Source organism: Alnus glutinosa, chromosome 9 (assembly GCF_958979055.1).
Source record: "Alnus glutinosa chromosome 9, dhAlnGlut1.1, whole genome shotgun sequence".
In the NCBI taxonomy this organism is placed as follows: domain Eukaryota; kingdom Viridiplantae; phylum Streptophyta; class Magnoliopsida; order Fagales; family Betulaceae; genus Alnus; species Alnus glutinosa.
Window position 1 is genome coordinate 28,192,495 of NC_084894.1, and position 18,937 is coordinate 28,211,431.

Sequence of the window (18,937 nt, forward strand, 5' to 3'; positions counted from 1 at the left end):
TTTAAGAGTAAAATTTAGAGGATAAACGACTAAGGTTAATTAGATGACTAAAGAAAATGCAAAATGACGCGCATAAAATATTTTAGAGCTCAAGAATTAAAGTAAATAAAAGAATAAAATGTGGCACATTCGAACGTGGATTTGATGCATCCAAACGGCCTTAAATGGTCGCGCGTCTGGACGCCAGACCAGATGCGTACAGACGACATGCTTTTGGGCGCACGTTCTAATGGGGCGCGCGTCCGGACAGCACTTGAGGCCCGTCTGGACGGGACCTGACTTAAAGAGTCAGGTCGCCTCTTTTCTTCTTGGCAGCTCGATTTTTCTCCCCTTTCTCTACGGTTTTTCACTTAAAACCCATGATTTCTCAAAATCCAGCCGTCCAATCTTAGATCCGACTTCGGTAACGTAATCCTCGAAGCCCGATCTATGTTTTGACTGAACGTTTTGAGGTAAATCGCTAAACTCACATTTTTAGAGATTTTTAATAAATCTTGTAGAAATGAGTTTAACTAGTGTTTTCTCTATATTTTGTGTGGTTTGGAGTTGCAAGGAGCTTCCCGAGCATTTGGTCTTGGCTTGGTGAACTTTTGGTAAGTTTTTCATATATAGACCCTAACTTTTGGGTATTTTGTTAAAATGTTATTTTTGTGTGATTAACCCTAAGTAATGCTTATGGGTTAACAATATTATGTTTAAGAAGTGATTAGGAATCATGGAAAAATATTTAGAAATTTTAAGATTTAATGGGTAAATTAGTAATGTAGCTTTTGAGCGATTCAAAATGCTACCCAGAGTGGTTATTGGTTAGAATACTAAATAATACAATGTATTGTATTTTTAGCGGTACTTTGCGGTTGAACTTAGAGTCGTTTGTAAGTGGGAGTACAAGCGATTTTCAGTGAGTATTCTACTCACTAAAAATATATATTTTTATATATTATGGATTTGTAAAATGTATATTTTTTTATAATTTCAAACCAACCATATGATGAATTATATGTTTTGGATAATTTGAATAGGTTTAATTACGTTCAAATTACATCAATGATGTTTAAGAAATAATGCATGAATGACGAGTGTTGAATTGATTTAAAGTGTTTGAGTGTGTGCAGCGGTTGAGATTTAAATTATGCAAATTGTTTGAGAACATGTCATGTTGAACTGTTTATATTTTATGAAGAAAACATGATTTGAATGATTTCAAAGTGTTTAATGAAATGTTGGATTGTTTAGTTTTAAGAGAACATGATTTAGCAAAGCATGATTTTACAACATGATACAGTAGTGAAACATATACTGATCAAGTACAGAACATAGAGCATGTAGATAGAGCATACATACAAAAGTAGCTTAACAGCAACAGAACGCAATAAACACAGTAAAATAGCAACAAACACAGTAAACAGTAAACAGCAGTTTATCAGCAACAGGGGGACCCAAGCCCCAATAAACTAATTTCATGTATAACATATATAGCATTGTTTTGTGAGTGCGATGTTTTTATACTATGAGCAGTTTTACTAGACGTGTTAGTATGTATAAGAGTCTTAAATGAAAAGAGCTTATGTATATTTCTATCGGATGGTTGCATGTGTTTAAGAAACTTTGAACTTGAATGTACAAGGATGTTCATGTTGCCCAAATGCGAGTAATGGCATGTCTATGAGTAAGTAGATTGACTGTTATTGTTATTCAGGAAAGATGTGCTAGCATAATAGAGTTTCACTCTAGTGCTCACATGATCTACTGACGTTCAAGGCATGAAGCTGAAATACGATTAGAGATGGTGTTGCGAGTATTTTGTTGAAGGATAATATCCTAGTATAGAAGAGTAAGATGCCATGTTTTCTTGCTTAAGACCTATGTGTAGGCGTGATATCAATAATGGAGTGATCGTGTGCACATATGTCTGAGCCACCATTCAAAAGTATTATTGTAGAGGGTTCTATATGTAGAAACTTCCAAGTGATAGACTGAAACTTTTACATATGTTCACAGCTATATAGTATATCTTAAATATCGTCTGGATTGTTGGTATTTACTGTATTAGCTATTGGTAAATTGTGGCTAATATAGTGTTTGCATAACTAAAAATAAAGGAAAGGTTGATTCTTTGTGAAAACTCAGTTAGTTTAATATCACTAAGGTCTTAGTATGTTTTATATTGAGATGGTGGACTCATTCTTTTATCTATGCGGATGTGGATACCACCACAACCGTGTAGATGATGCTCTTATGATTGTAGGTACTACTGAGGCGGATGATGATCCGGTAACATTCTATTTGGATTACTACAATTGAAGCCTGTAGCGACAATCGTAGTGGGATGGACTATGGTGTCCTTATTTTCAATACTTTTGTTTATGGCTTGTGACGTATGTGTCATGTATTCTTTTGTATAAGCCATTATTTTGTAATAGTTATATGTTATTAAGCCTTAAACAATTAGACTTGTGTTATGGCTCACTTTTGTATAGATAAAAGGTTTATTTATAGTTATGCTTTTCCGTTATGATTGATGGTATCATGATGTATTTCGCCGTAGATATAACTTTGTTTATCAGGTGCATGTTATGGGGCATGTGCCATATGTTGGCTAAGCGACAAGTAGTTGTGCCACTGTGGTGACTTGATTTACATTTGTATTAAAAAAAAAAAAAAAGGTTCGTCACAGAAGTAATTGCAAGATTCATAGTTGAATGTGCCATTGAAAAAATGCAGAATATTTGTGTAAGAATTGTTGGAAATCAAGATGTGGAACTACAGAAATTGAAGAAAGCAAAAAATACAAATTGTATGGAAAATCATTGAACTCTTAGGGTCCATTTGGGATTGCAATTTGAATAAGTGCAATTTTAAAAAAGTGCAATTTCAAAACGCAGTTTAGAAAAAAAGTAATTTTTGAAATCGCACTTGGCATTTGGTAATATATATTAAAAAGTTCTTTTTTCTGTCAATTGCATATTTGGATAACATTAATATAAAAGTGAGATTTTATAAACAAATTACCAACAAGGATATTTGTTTATAACAATAAAATAACTAACATTGTTAAGCATCCATTTCAACGCCTCTGCAAACTAACGTATGATTTATTAATTATTATTTTTGTGTACAAACTATTACAAAATATCCTCTAACTTATTTTTGTAAAGTGAGTATTTGATCCATTACCTTAAAATACTTCATCCACAGAGATTTCACAAAAAATTGTAGTAAATTGGACTGTCACAAATGACTGTACTGTTCTTGTTCAATGAACAATGATGTGAACAGTGACTTGCGCAGTGAGCCAGTGACCAATTGATTTTCAGTAAAAAGAAATTACTGTGCTGATCACTGTTTATAATTTAAAAAAAAAAAAAAAAAGTTCACGTGCTTCCTTCAACGTTCACTGAAAGCCTGTCTCTTCAAAGTTTAATCATTTACAGCATTTCAAGATTCAAGAGCATTTCACCTACCATTTTATCTTCTTTTTCAACATACACGCATATCAAAGCTTCTACCCTTCTTTCTCAACATCCGCACTTCTTTCTCGACATATGCCATTTCATCTTTCTTTTTCATGATATACGCATATCAAAGCTACTACCCTTCTATCCTTTCTTTCTTAACATATTTCTCAAAGCCTTTTCATTTGTTCAAACAAAACCAAGCCTTTTCATTTGTTCAAACGAAACCGCACAAACAGACAATAAAATGCTAAACTTTGCAAAAGCAGGATCAAGTGAGAAAGGGAACGGGAATCTGGAGCAAGCCAACACCGGTGCGAAAAAGAAGAAAGGCAGAGAGAAGAACAAGAAAAGAAGAAAAAACATGGGTTTTAACATATTTTAGGTTGGTATTCTTGGAATTTTTTTCTTTCCTAGTCGAAAAATTGATAACTGTGGCCCCAAATATTTGCTATGCGAAATCGTGGTTTTGGTTTAAATTCGTGCTTCTTCAATTAAGCACCTCCTATCCTGTTGCCAAAAATCATGTTTTTTTCCTCAATTTTAGAAAATGCGATTTTAAATCGCAATCCCCAAACGCTTCACTTTTTGCGATTTCCTTTAAAATCGCAAATTATTGTTGCAAATAAGCAATCCCAAACAGGCACTTAAATAATAAAGCGAATATTAATCTGTCTCTTAGATAAATATTGCCTCCCACTTAAACTATAAGTTTTGCAAAAGGGAATACGACAATTCTATCCTTATGATATAATACTGCCCGAATGTAATGTTCAGATTGTAAATTTTGAACACTACCCTGAATAAAAAATTTTGTAGCAGCAAAGAAGAAGAAGAAGAGAAGGAAAAAAGCTCCTATAAATTACAGAAACAGTTTATAGGAGTTTATTACATTTTCTAACTGTTGAAAAAGCAGTTAGAAAATATAGTTTTTGACAGTTGAGAAAACAATTAAGTATTCAAAAATATTAATGTTAAAAAAGCAGTTGTACACATAAGAAAAATACACAAGTAAACAATAAGCTCGTGTGTGACGATGCGCACGTGTGAAATGCTAAGTGTGACTAAAGCATCAAAGCGACAAAACGATACCCGTGCGTGCGGTGATCAGTGCTTCGCACTAGGTAACAAAACTAGCACATGTGTATTCAAAATCCTGTTTAGTATAAGAGCAAGATAAATGCTTATAAAGCACACAAAAAACTCATAGCTTTTCAATATAAGACAAAGAGTAATTGAAAAAATAGAGGGAAAGTTGAAATATTCAAATTAGAGATAAACTTAAATTTTTATGAAATAATTTTTAACAAAGTTTGGGTATGGCAAGGCTTTAAAAGCCCAATCCTTTATCAACTAAACTTATTAGATTTGATTTTACAACATTTAAGAGTGTATATAGTATCACAAGCGCATGCATAAAAGTACGGTTGAAAAAGCAAGCAGTTATTAACTGCCTTAAACTGCTAATCGCCAAACCACTTTTGTAGGCAGTTAGTAAAAAACTGCTAATCGCTTAGGACGGGGCGGATAGCGGTTTTAAGAGTAGGCGAATACGGTTCATAACTTCTAATCGCCTACCCATACATATAGAACGGCGTTGTTTCATATAGGGTTTTAGATAAGTCTCATACTCTCCTCGTTACTTTCTCATTCTCAATTTCTCACTTATGCGCCGCACAACCGTGCGCTGCCTCTCTTCTCTCTGCCTCTCGGCGTCGTCCTCTTCTCTTTGCCTCTCAGCGTTGTTCTCTTTACCTCGGTTACAACTTTCAAATAAGGTTCTCTTCAATCTCTTTGATCTTCACTTCCATTTCTCTTATTCTTGTCATTTGTCCTAAAGCTGATGTGGTTGTTTTTGTAACGTCAATAATAAATACCAATTGCAATAGTACGAATTATTGTAGGATAGTCTATAGAGAGGGTGTTGAACCTCAAGGACTGCGTTGGTTGTATTATCAAGTCTTAATAAAATTTACTCAAACTTAACTCCACAGAAAAATGATTTGTGATTTTGTTTTGAAACTAACTGCTGAAATATAAATTGAATGCAACTAAATGAGAGTAGAGGACAGGGAATTGATTTCACCACTAACCTTGTAACTATGGCTATCATACTTCATAAGGGAGACTCATTCTATGCATAATTTTACTTGTGTGTTTGTCAAGCACACATTCAACAATGTTGTCAAGAAGACACTATTATCGAAAAATAAGTATAACCCATATTCGATTTGCAGGAATTTTCTACCTAAGCATGGATTATCAAATTTCTCCACTTAGTTACAAAAAATCAAGGATTAAGCATAACTCATTTTTGGTTAGTACAAATCGTCTACCTACATTACACTAAACTAGGGTATAGTACGATTTGTCTTCCTTAAGTATGGGCTATCAAATTCTCGTAATTGCACATCAAAGAAAATTGTTGCATAACCATCATGCTCATATTCACAGAAAACAAGAATGATTTAAGTAAAATCAGGATAAAAAAGACCCTCTAAGACAAGATAAGTATTTCATCAAGATTGCATATAATCATTAAAACCAATCACAAAAGTTGCAATCCTTTAGGCTAAACAACCATCATGCATATATAGAAAATCCAAAAGAGAAAATACAATTTAAGCCATTGATACTTGGAAAGTGTTACATCAAAACTCTATGAAGAGATTGGCTATTCATGGAGGAGTTGGAATTCACTTTGGTTGAAGAGAAATCAATCAAAGAGTTGTTGCCCACGACTTTCTACAGAGAGAAGCTAAAAAAACTAAGAAAAACTGAAAACCCTCTCTTTTTTCTCTTCCTCTCCAACTCTCTCTCTCTAAAATTGTACGTTAATATTCTATTTAAAGGCAAATGAGATTTCCTCTTCATGAAGAAAGGCATATTCTTCTTTGTTTCTGCACTGTAGGAGTTCTAGATTCTTTGTCGAGCCTGTTTTTATTCTTTTCTTCTTTTTCTTTGCATTTCTGCAGCAGTTCTGCATTTCAGCGCTGCAAAATGCGCTCGATCACATTTTGACTACGCTCGAGCCCGAATTTTTGTGCGCTAGAGTCGACCACGCTGGCTAGTTGGATTCCTTACACTCGATCATATCGCTGTGAGCGCGAGCACGTGTGCTCGAGCCCTTCTAGTTGTGAACTTGAGCGTATTACCTTGGTAGAAAACTTGTTGTACTTTTAAGCTCAAAATTGATGGTTTTACTTGTCTTTCTTCTTAGAAACCTGAAAATGCTTAAAATGCAAAAGCGACGCAAATCATTATATTACAAAGAAGCTAAGGAGTTAACAAGTGTGAGTTAAGGGGCTTGAATATGCATTCAACGCTTATCAGAAATAAATTAGAGTTTTCAATTTTTCAGTTTCGTTTTTCTCAGACTCTCTGTGTCTATTTCTCTATTTCTCCACATTGGCTACCACTTCAAGTAAGGATTTCTTTGATCTCTTAAATCTTTGCTTTCCTTTCTCTTATTCTTGTTTTGAATTAAGTTACATTCATTGGTTTCAATTGATTTGCTTATTTCACTTTTTTGGTTGAACTAAGCAAAGTGATCGAGAACACTTTGGTAGTCGATGAGCTTCCTATATAAGTGAGACCCTATATAAGTGAGACCAATTTATATGTTTTTGGTATTATTTGGTATATGTTTCCCAATACAAAGCACAGAAGCAGGGAGAAGCATAACCCTGAGCAGTTTTATGTCAGCCCAAACAGAACCTGCCATTCTAAAATCGGCTGAGGTATGCTTTCCCTATTATTTCCCTGAATGTTTTCCTCAGCCAGTAGGTGGTGACAATTTTCTCACCTGGGTGTTTGTGTTTTTGTCTTAAAGAGTGAACAACCTACGACAAAACGCTTTGGTTGTAATATAATTGTAATGCTTTAGGTTCATACTTGAATCTGACTCCAGAAAATGTAAAGGATTTCTCTCTTCAGCCAGAAGGAGGCTGAAGAAGAGAATTGATGCAGGAGGAAATCGGACGCAACTATAGAATTAATTAGTCTATGATGTGGCGATGTGATTGGTTTGATTTAAGCAAGAAAAGGAATGGTCAACTACTCAAGAAAGAAATAAGAGACCTTTGACAAATTGTGATTTAGAATATATTCTCTATCGAGTTGTCAACATCCATCAAGAGAAAGACCAAGAAGGAAAGAAAAGACTATCGACAAATCTCTTGATTCATCTTTTAAAGAATTCCCATATTTATATTTACGTTGTCGTCAAGTAATATTATAGTTATTATTTTTTTTCCCCTAAAATATGGTCATTCTTTGGCACCAAGTATTTTCCATTAATTTGGAGATATTCTTTGGTACAAAGTATTTCCATAATATGTTTATTTGTATTTATTTCAAGTCTTAAGAGATTTATTAGGCTTTTCGGGATTTTGCTATTTTTGGCAAAATTCTTCTAAAGACCTAATTTTCAGCTATTTAAGCCCGGCTTGTGGGCATTTTTCAGGAGATTATTGTTATTGATTAATTATCAAAATTCAGAGTTTTCTCTCTGTTTTTGGGTGATTTTCTTGTTTCTTCCTTGCAAATTACTTGTTAATTAGCCTACAGAATAATCGCTATTTTGTTCCGGCGTCAATTGGTATCAGAGCTTCAGCACTTTCCTGAGACGATTTCTTCATCAATTTCGATGGCTGGTGGTTGTAGTCGTGGTGGTCGTCGTGAGCAAGTTCTGAATGAGGAAGCTCCGCACCATGATAGTTCTTCATCAGTTTCGATGGTTGGTGGTCATAGTCGTGGTGGTCGTCGTGAGCAGATTCCGAATGAGGAAGCTCCCCACCATGATCGTAACGTTCAGGATATGATGATTGAGGATTTGCAGAGGCAAGTTGCAGAGTTAGCCCTACGCCTAGCGGCGCAGGAAGTCGGCAATCGTGAGAAGAACTCCGATTCCGATTTCACCTTCGACATCCCGTATCACAATCCTGCTCTATACCGGGAACAACGTGGTCGGGATGAAGAAATTGTTGATGAAGAGTTCCAAGAAGACGAGTTCGTTGATGAGGAGTTCATACATGGAGATGTTCATGATGATGTTGAACATGAAGATGTTGAAAATCCTTCACAAGGATTTGTGGATTGGAATTCTTCCCCAATTTATGATGTCTATCATGAAGAAGAAGATTTATTGAAAGAGGTAAGTTTTGTGGGTGATACAATAAAATTTATTGAAGAAAATAATGACTACCATGTGTTTGATGAAAGTCCACATGACGAGGGATTTCAGTTGAGTAATGAGGAAATTAGTTATGTTGATTTTCTTGGGATTGAAAATTTTCTATCAAGTTCTTCTAGTAATAATTTGAATGTTAGTTTTGGTATGATGGATGACAATTTTAATTTTTGCGGTAAAAAAAGAATTGATAATTCATTGAAGACTTTTATGGAGCGTGAATTAGAGAAAATAAATAAAAGACGTGAGAAGATTGAATTATTTCAATTTAGTGTGAGGCTAGTTGTTGTAATGAGTTGCAATTTATTTATCTTCTGGTTTCAAGTTATTTTGGTATTGAGGAATACGAGATGGAATGAATTAATCGGCCTTCCAAAAGATCGAGGTAAAAAAGATTCGAATTCGAGGACGAATTCTTTCCAACCCGATGAGACTGATGCAGGAGGAAATCGGACGCAACTATAGAATTAATTAGTCTATGATGTGGCGATGTGATTGGTTTGATTTAAGCAAGAAAAGGAATGGTCAACTACTCAAGAAAGAAAGAAGAAACCTTTGGCAAATTGTGATTTAGAATATATTCTCTACCAAGTTGTCAACATCCATCAAGAGAAAGACCAAGAAGGAAAGAAGAGACTATCGACAAATCTTTTGATTCATCTTTTAAAGAATTCCCATATTTATATTTACGTTGTCGTCAAGTAATATTATAGTTATTATTTTTTTTCCCTAAAATATGGTCTTTCTTTGGCACCAAGTATTTTTCATTAATTTGGAGATATTCTTTGGTACAAAGTATTTCCATAATATGCTTATTTGTATTTATTTCAAGTCTTAGGAGATTTATTAGGCTTTTCGAAATTTTGCTATTTTTGGCAAAATTCTTCTAAAGACCTAATTTTCAGCTATTTAAACCCGGCTTGTGGGCGTTTTTCAGGAGATTATTGTTATTGATTAATTATCAAAATTCAGAATTTTTTCTCTATTTTTGGGTGATTTTCTTGTTTCTTCCTTGCAAATTACTTGTTAATTAGCCTACAGAATAATCGTTATTCTGTTCCGGCGTCAAGAATTCTCAAGAATTCTAAAAGATTAACCCAACCAAACAGCTAGAACATGTGATTTTCCGAAGCAAAGGGATTTCTCATTAAAAGGCTCTACTAAATTGGCCGGCTGAGTGCATGCAAGCATTGCATTAGATCGACTCCAAAGTTAGATACTTTAGGTAGAGAAACATATAAAAAAGAAAAGGGACATTCACAAATTACAAATGAGGGCAAAAGTAATAAATAACTTTGGTGTTAGATCATGCTTGGTGAATATTGTGGATTGCAGCGCTGATGCTTTTGCAGTCAAACTCCATGGTCTTCATCCAATTCTCAAAGTCTCCAATTTCCTATCACACAATCAAACCCACCACCAGAAGTCAATAATATTAACACATAAAGAAACAACAGAAAAATAAGTTAACTCCATATTAAACTTCGTAAAATCTTAATCATTATATCTTTTAATTTTTTTAAGAAAAATCTTCAGGATATTACAGTACTTTTTACTACTTCTTATTCCAAACTTACAACTCCTTACATAGTAGACCGTTATACAATTTTCATATAATTTAATGATGAGACATTGAAAAATCAGTTCTTGGATCGGTATTCGTAAAAAAAACAAAAGAAAAAATGATTAATTTTCATTACTTCGTCATCCTAGTTGTATAGCAACTGTATAACAGTCTACTAAATACTATTACTCTTAAACAACATAGACGATCAAGCAAACACATTTAAGCGGTTAACGTAATATATGACACGACTGTCACATCAAATTATAAACATGATAAGTGTCTTTAACTGCCATGGAATAGAATCCTCTTCATTTTAAATGAAATTGATATTATCCCTTTCAAATAAAAAGTCAAAATTTAAAGTTAATACATCTAATGATATAAATAAAATAATACCAAAATATAAAATCTACACCATTGAAAAATAATAATTATTAGGATTCGATCCGCTTCTCGTTGATGAAGGCCCCTTGCACTCCACCGTTCACAGCGTCCACCAACAGATCCGAAACTCGCCCCGCGTTTCGAATCGCTTCCTTCCTCGCTCTCTCTGTCCCAATTAGATCACAAAAATTAAAAAATTTGCAATTGGGGGAAAATTGTAAACCCTATCAGATCACAACTTTTAATTTAGGGATCGGACTGACCGGTGTGGTCGCGGAGTCTGAGAGAGGCGTGGTGATGGTCGTGGACTAATTGGAGCAGAGAAGCTTCTAGGCCTCCTGGGTCTGCGTGTGGTGACTCAGAGGAGGAGGAGGAGGCTCGCGCCAGTGGAAGTTGGGGTGAATACATGCCCAGAGGAACCGATCTGTGTTAAAGTGTGTTCTTTGAAAATTCTTCTTTAGGTGCTAATGTTAACGCTTCTTTTGATTCGTCAAGAAAACGCTGAAATAGATTGTCATGGAATGGAGAACACTGGTTCTTGGGCAGAGAAAAGAGTCAAAGAACCAGCTAGGAAGGAAGTAAATTAACGGACGGATTGCTTTTGCTCTTTCGCTACTAGATGTAAGGACGGCTAAGATTGGGCTTTAGTTTATGAAAGGTTGTGATTCAAAACTCAAAAAACTAGAAAGATAATGGGTGACACGTGGAAAGCTTAGGCCAAACTCAGATTTAAACCTTTTTATTATTATTATTTTTTTGGGAAATGCTTAGCTTACAACCCTACCCAACTCCCACACAACCTCCACTCACATATGTGTGGGACCCATGTGCATGGACCCACACACATGTGAGTGGGAGTTGTGTGAAAGTTGGATGGGGGTTGTGAATGTATCATCTCCCTATTTTTTTTATGAAAAATCATAGATTTAAATTTTGAATAACTTTCATATTCGCACTTCTTAATCACATCTGCCAATGTGATGTACTTTTATTAATTTTCATATCGATCACTTAAAAAAATTAAAAATTATATTATTAATTTTTGTGATTGGTCTAAAAGACAAATTGCACCATGTAGTATCAAAAAGAATCAGAGATGAGGAATGCTAGGAGTACTTAAACTTTTATAAAGAGAAGTTTACAAAGTGACATGGAGGTTCATGAGAGGCTCCACATTAACTTAACATTAAAATAAGTTAAAACAAATTTTAGTACATAAACAAAAATACCCTTTTATCTCCTTTTGAACCCAACTCGCCGGAACCATCATATCGCTGGAAACTCAACACGCCGACTGACCACGATTCCGACCCCGACCACCGGAAACCCAGCACCCCGACCCACCGGAAACCCAGCACCCCAAACAATCTCGGACTCGACCTCGACCCCGATCAAGCTTCTGGTCGGGGAAGAGCCGGATCCCGGCCGTCTGGCCGAGGATGGGCCGGATCCCGGACAGATGGCCGGGATCCGACCGTTCTGGTCGGGGGAACAGATCCCGGCCGCGATTGGAGAAATCACGAACGACCAGATTTGGTCGTTCGTGGCTGGATGACGCCACTGGCCGCCAGATCCTGGACAAATGGCAGACGTCCGGCCACAGAGTTCTGGTGGTCTTGAAACGGCGATGTAGATCCGGCCCTTTCACGTCCAGACAGACAGCGAGACGTCCGGCGAAACATCCTTTAACGGAGCAAGGCGGTCTTGAAATAAGGTTTTTGCTAAAAGGGCATTTCCGTCTTTAAATATATGCCACGTCAATTTGTAAAGTTTTCTTTGTAAAAGTTTTAGTACCTCTAGCATTTCTCATCAGAGATATCTGTGATTGACGTAATTTACATATTGATTTTGTCATTTAGGTCAAATACATGGACCAATGATTCAATTTTTTATAAAAAATTACAGTACTTAAAACATGTCTTATCAATCGATGTGACATGAGAGCATCTCCAACAATATTATGCATTTCAGCAAATAAAAAAGCATTATTTTCTATTTTTTAATACAAATTCCAACATATTTTTTTATTGCGATCTCTATTTTTAAAATATTATTTCTAAATATATTTTTTATTGTTTTTTAAACCATCAACAGAGTATAGAGAGAAATTATTGTAAGCAAAAAGAGAGAAAAGAAAGAAAAATGATTAAAAAAATAATACATAAATTATAGTCTTGGCCTAAAAGTAGTCAATCAAAAAATAAAATGGTTAAATATCCTATTGGTACCTGAGTTTTAGGCTTTTTTAAATTTAATACCTATGTTTTCATTTGTTTCATAGGTGGTACTTGAGTTAGGGGTAAAAACCCGTTCGGTACCTCTGTTACATTTTTTGTCCAAATATTAACGGTCCGCCTGAAATTGACACGTGACACTAAATAAAATAAATCTTTAAAATTTAATTAAAAAAACTAAAAAAAAAAATGAAAAAAAAAATGAAAAAGAAAAAAAAAGAAGAGGAGTGGCTCACCATGGGGGTGGCCTCAGCCACCCCCTTGGCCGATTTCAGGTGGCCGAACTACCCCATAGAGGGTGGTTTGGCCACCCAATGGCAGAAAAAAAAAATTAAAAAAAAAAAAAAAAAAAATTGATAGGTTTTGGCCCTTGGGGTGGTTCGGCCATCTCCATGAACAAACCTTCTAAATATTTTTTGATGAGTTTTGGCCATTGGGAGTGGTTCTGCCATCCCCAGGGCAAACGCTCTAATTTTTTTTTTTTTTTAATGGGTTTGGCCCTTGGAGGTAGTTCGGCCACCCCCAAGGGGCACAAAACCCATGATTTTTTTTTTTTTTTTTTGTTCTTTTTTTAATTTTTTTAATTATTTTTAAAATTTTTATTTTTTTTATATAGTGCCACATGTCAACCTTAGCGGTTGACAAATGGCGAACCATTAAATATTTAGACGAAAAATGTAACAGAGGTACCTAACGAGTTTTTATCTCTAACTCAAGTACCCACCTATGAAACAAATGAAAACTCATGTATTAAATTTAAAAAAAGCCTAAAACTCAAGTATTAAATTACCAATAAGGTATTTAACCCAAAATAAAATGTGTTCTAGATAAAAGAAAAGACATGCTACGGACGTGATTTTTTTTTCTTATACTAAGTAAATATACACAATACTAATATTTTTATAGAATCTCTCAGAGATGAACTGAGTGTGATAAATCGATGTGAAGAATAATATTACTTTTAAAACTTTAAAATTAGACTGATATTGATGTAGAATGGGACAAGAATAAATTAGTCATTTAATTTTATTTAAATTATTAATTTAATTTGAATTTAATTATGGGTTTGACCCAAAGTTTAAGTTATTTGTAATTCAATAATGGGCTTGGCCCAAAATCAATCATATTAGTTTAAGTTATTTAATAATGGGCTTGGTCCAAAGTTAGTCACATTAGGCCTTAGGGTTAGGATTAGGGTTTAGTCTATGAGCCTATTTAAGCATAATATTTTATTGTAATAGACAAATTATAGTTGAATAAAAATGTTTGTTTTTTGGAGGTAACTCCTCTCTTTTTTTGATGATGAGACGTTGCCAAAACCAGTGAGACTCTGGTTTGTTCTTTTCTATTATTAGTCTGATGAGACTCAAGTTAACAAAAAAAATTATTATCTATTTTAAATTCTGCTGCGTCAATTTGGTATAAGAGCTTCAAACTCAAGCAATCGACAATCCTCAGGCACCATACCCAACAGACATTTGATTTTCTCACTTTTGCATCAGCCTATACCCGGGTTGTGATTCATGTACAACCTTTAACAGAACTAGTACACAACCTCAAGGCACATTAGAGTGAGACTCATGTATAAGTTTCACTCGAATGTGTCTTGAGGTTGTGCACTAATTGCGCTAAGGTTGAATTTTTTTCATTTTCTCCTATACCCATACAACACTGTTACACACCCACTAGAAAATCCTCTTCGCGAAACTCCTATGCTAGTCAACACCCACCCACCTCTTTTTCTGCACAACCATCCCACTCCAATTCACAGTCTTAAGCTTTAATCATAAAATAATAATAATAATAATAATAAATAAATAAATAAATTATAAAAAAAAAAAAAAAAAAAAAAAAAAAAAAAAAACCCAATGCCCAATCACTGATCCAGCCATTCCAGCGTCTACAACATGTCCCCGACCTTACCCAAGCCCCGATTTGCCGATCAAACAAATATCCACACCAACTGTTTGTGCCGTTGCCTCATCCAAATTGACGCAGCAGATTTTAAAAAAGATAATAAATTATAATAAAACCGTTTTGCTAACTTTGAGTCTCACTAGACTAATAGTAGGGAAAAACAAATTAGAGTCTAATTGGCTTTGGCAGTGTCTCACAATCAAAAGAAGAGAGGAGTCACCTCCAAGAAGCAAACATATTTTTATTCAATCATAATCTATCTATTACAATAGAATATTATGCTTCAATAGACTCATAGACTAAATTCTAACCCTAATATAACTAACTTTGGGCCAAGCTAAATATTGAATTATTAATAACTCAAACTAATATGATTGATTTTGGGCTAAACCCATTAGGCTATAATAAAATTCAAATAAAATTAATAATTTTAAAAAAACTAAATGACCAATTTATTCTTGTCCCATTCTGCATCAGATATACCAACACATCGTATTACGACCTTAATTATTTAAAGATTTCTTTAAATATTTATCCTTCTATAACAAGTACGTTCATGACTATGTAAATTATTCTTCTTCCTCTGTGCATACATGTCTATGAAGAACGTATGGTGCAACTTAGCGTTTGAATGGAGGCATCACAATTATTAGACTAGTGATATATTTATGTTTTTTGTTATATTTTTTCTGTACATTCGACATAAAACATGTCAAATGGGAGTCATATAACATTAATTGATTTGGTCTAATATGACATATTTTTAATCAATTAGAGGGTAGGTTGATACGGACCTATTTTAAATCAAAGAAAAAAAATCTACGAATTTATTTGTCGAAATTGAAAACCTAAATTTTAAATTGAAATTGCAAAAAAAAAAAAAAAAAAATTAAATTGATTTGTTCCCTTCCATTTATCTCGTTGTGTCACCACAAAGAAAAAAGATACTAGTGCCTGGTTGGAGAACAAGACAAGTCCATGATCATTTAAAACCTTGGCACAATAATGCAACGCTAGAGTTGTTGAATGGGGACCGAGTGAGCAACCTCTCTATGCCTAAACCAATGTCTTTCAGCTAAAGCAAGCACCCTTTTTCTTTGTTGGTATACACTAGTAAGAATTTGGGCTCGTTTGAAAACGCATTTTAACAAACTTTTTACTTTACAATCTGGCATATGGCAGAACAGTGACCTACTCTTTTCTATGATTTGGGTTTGGTTTATAAAGACTTGGCCACTTAGGATTAAAATTTTTATTTTTATTTTTAAATTAAAATTTCAAGATATTTGGGGCAAAAGATTTGTTGACGTGGGTGACTTGACCTATCAAGTATAGTGGGGCTAAATCAATTACTTCTTTTTTGGTTTCGTTAGCCTACGTGTTGGAGGTCAGATCTACCCGTTTTCTAGATTGAGAGAGAGCCGTCAGTTTGCCTTTGTTGTTGGTCCTCTTAGCTTTTTAAGCTAAGATAGTTTTTGATGAAGTTTTGAGTCTCCCAACCACTAGGGTTGTGGAAGTTTAGTCTTCCCGGTGTGATTCCGGTGGGAGTTTAGTTTTATTTTATTGTTTTTAGTTTGTAGAGGAAGGGGAGTTCTCTGGTGAAGGTGCCGGAGGGGACCGGTCGCCCATGGAGTGTTGATGGCGAAAATCGTGGCTGAGTTTTTCATTGTCAGATTTTTGGAGGTCAGATCTACGAGTTTCTGTCGTCTTCTGGTGGACATGTTCCCTTCAATCCTTCTCGCCGTCAGTCTCTGGTGCTCCAGCCGCTCTTCACGGTGGTGCGGTCTCTCGGTGGTCGGAGCGTGGCTTTCACGCGCCTGGGTGGTTTTTCTGTGTGGGTTGCGCGTGATGTCAACAAACTAGTTGTTTTCGCTGTGTCGGTGGGGCTGGTGGTGATCGGAGGCTTTTAGTGCTTGAGTGTTGAAGAGCTTTTTCCTAGCAGTGGCGCGTGCAACACACGCGCCGCCACAGACGACGGCTCTCCCTGAAGACAGCTTCTCCTGGAGCTTTTCATGTGCTGTTGTTGTTTGAGTTTCCGTTGACAGTTTGCTTAGTGCGTAATTTAATCTAGTCTTTGGCTTTTGCCCAGAATGTGTGACCGACTCCCTGTTCAAGTAAAAGTGTATGTCAACGCAGAAGCATCATTCTGTTGGCTGGATTTTTCTATTAGCAACTGTCTGTAATAACTTGAGATGTATGTACACCTTTAGGGTGTCTAAGTATGTACACCTTTGTGGTGTTTGTTGTTGTAATGTTAGTTATTCTCAATGAAAGTTTAACTTTCCTTCAAAAAATAAAATAAAAAACACAATTTTCTATTTTACATATTAATTTTTTTAAGGTAACATATTTTAATTATTCACTTTCACTTTCCTTTCTTTTTTTTTTTTATTTTTAAAAAAAGTATATATTTTTTCTTTATCTACTTTCTCAATTCCTAAGGAAGAAAGAATAATATATAACTAACGAGAAATGTTAAAGCATCTTTTAGTGTTTTTTTGGTGTTCATCTGAAAGGACATAAATGTAATAAAAAAAAATTACATCTATGTCTCTAGATGATATGGATGCAATTCTGTAATTTTTTTTTATTATATTTATGTCCTTTCAGATGGACACCAGAAAAACATTAAAAGATGCTCTAACATTCCTCATAACTAATATAACTAAGGATTTGTTGAGTTACAATACCTATTGAGCACCGTAACAGCTCAACAAATTAGTAGTCATTTTGTTGGCCAATGTGGAGCATTTTTTTGCTACAAGCCTACAAGACTAGCCAAAATAGCAATGTTGCTGAGTCCAATGTGAGTAATCGTAGGTTTTGAACTAACTTTCCCAATTTCTCCAAGTAAGATAAGTAGGCGACCTTATTTGTATTTTATATTCGATAATGAATTTCTGTATGATCCTATTCGTATTTAGACGTTCTTAACATTGAGAAAATTATGTAAATTCAGGCAATTTTTTTTTTATTTTTTTATTTTTTATAAAAAAAAAATAAAATCAGGTTCCAAACGAGCCACGTTGGTGTTAATTAAATGGATCAACTAGCTAGTCATGATCATACATATGAGCATTATTTAATTTTCCCCAACAATTTTTGTACTTCGGCCATAGCTGGCTTCCTTTTCAACTTGGTCATGTGAAAAGGGGAGGGAGCTACGGCCTGTTTGGTCCCAATGCAAAACCAACTGCTCTTAATTACTTGAAAAATTAATGCGTTAGGGTAAAAATCCTGAATATTCATATAAAATTGTTTTTTCGTCTATTACGTTTGTCGGATGGAAAGATGAAGGCATTATTGTAATCCAAGCTCATAATCAAGAGAAGTAGACATATTTATGTGAAGCAAGCAATCAAGTGGCTCAATCCTACAAAAACATAGACTAATTAATGACACTTGGTGAAAGGAAACTGATTGAACAAATAATCAAAAACTAACCAACAATGAAAAGTTGAAGAATATCAAAAAGTGTTCGGGGTTGAAAATATTGAGACAAAAATTATAAGAACTCAAGAGATAAGGTCACAAGAGTTACAAGTATTCAAAAAATAACAGTACAAAAACTCAAGAGACAAGAATTAAAAGATGATAAATTAGATTTATTGTTATTAATGTAAAAGTAGAAGAGACTTGTAGGTTATGACGTTTATACTCTTTCTCTATAAATAGAGTCTTGTATACAATCAAATTTATAAAAATGAAAGATGTAGCCAAAGATAATACTTTGACGTGTGGATGTAGGTCATAAGCCGAATCACATAAAATCTATGTTTCTCCTCTTTTCTTTATCTCTCTTTAAATTATTATTAATTCTTATAATAACCAACTTCATAAATCATACATAGACTTTGACACCAACAAGATTAGAGTGAGATAAGTTGAATTGGATTAGAACGTTCTTCTTATTGTATTCTATTTAAAGGTCATTTTGTTGTTAATAGAAAATCAGAAAAAATATTTGTATAATCAATGATGTTTTCTCGCTCTGAGTAAAATCAGTGATCCAACTACAATATATATATATATATATATATATGTGTGTGTGTGTGTGTGTGTGTGTGTGATATTTTCTCGCTCTGAGTAAAATCAGTGATCCAACTACAATTTTTATATATATATATATATATGTGTGTGTGTGTGTGTGTGTGTGTGTGTGTGTGTGTGGGGAGGGGGGGGGGGGGTT

At 34.5% G+C, this 18,937-nt stretch overlaps 1 protein-coding gene across 1 annotated transcript in view; it reads right to left on the reverse strand.

Moving 5' to 3' along the window:
* Positions 1 to 9,848: 9,848 nt before the first annotated feature.
* The window catches only part of LOC133877329 (biogenesis of lysosome-related organelles complex 1 subunit 1), a 34,299-nt gene continuing 25,210 nt past the window's right edge, over positions 9,849 to 18,937 (reverse strand). Inside the window, exon 3 of the mRNA XM_062315587.1 lies at positions 9,849 to 10,042. Coding sequence (XP_062171571.1) covers positions 9,953 to 10,042 — 90 coding nt within the window. The 3' untranslated portion in view covers positions 9,849 to 9,952. The remainder of the gene's footprint in view (positions 10,043 to 18,937) is intronic.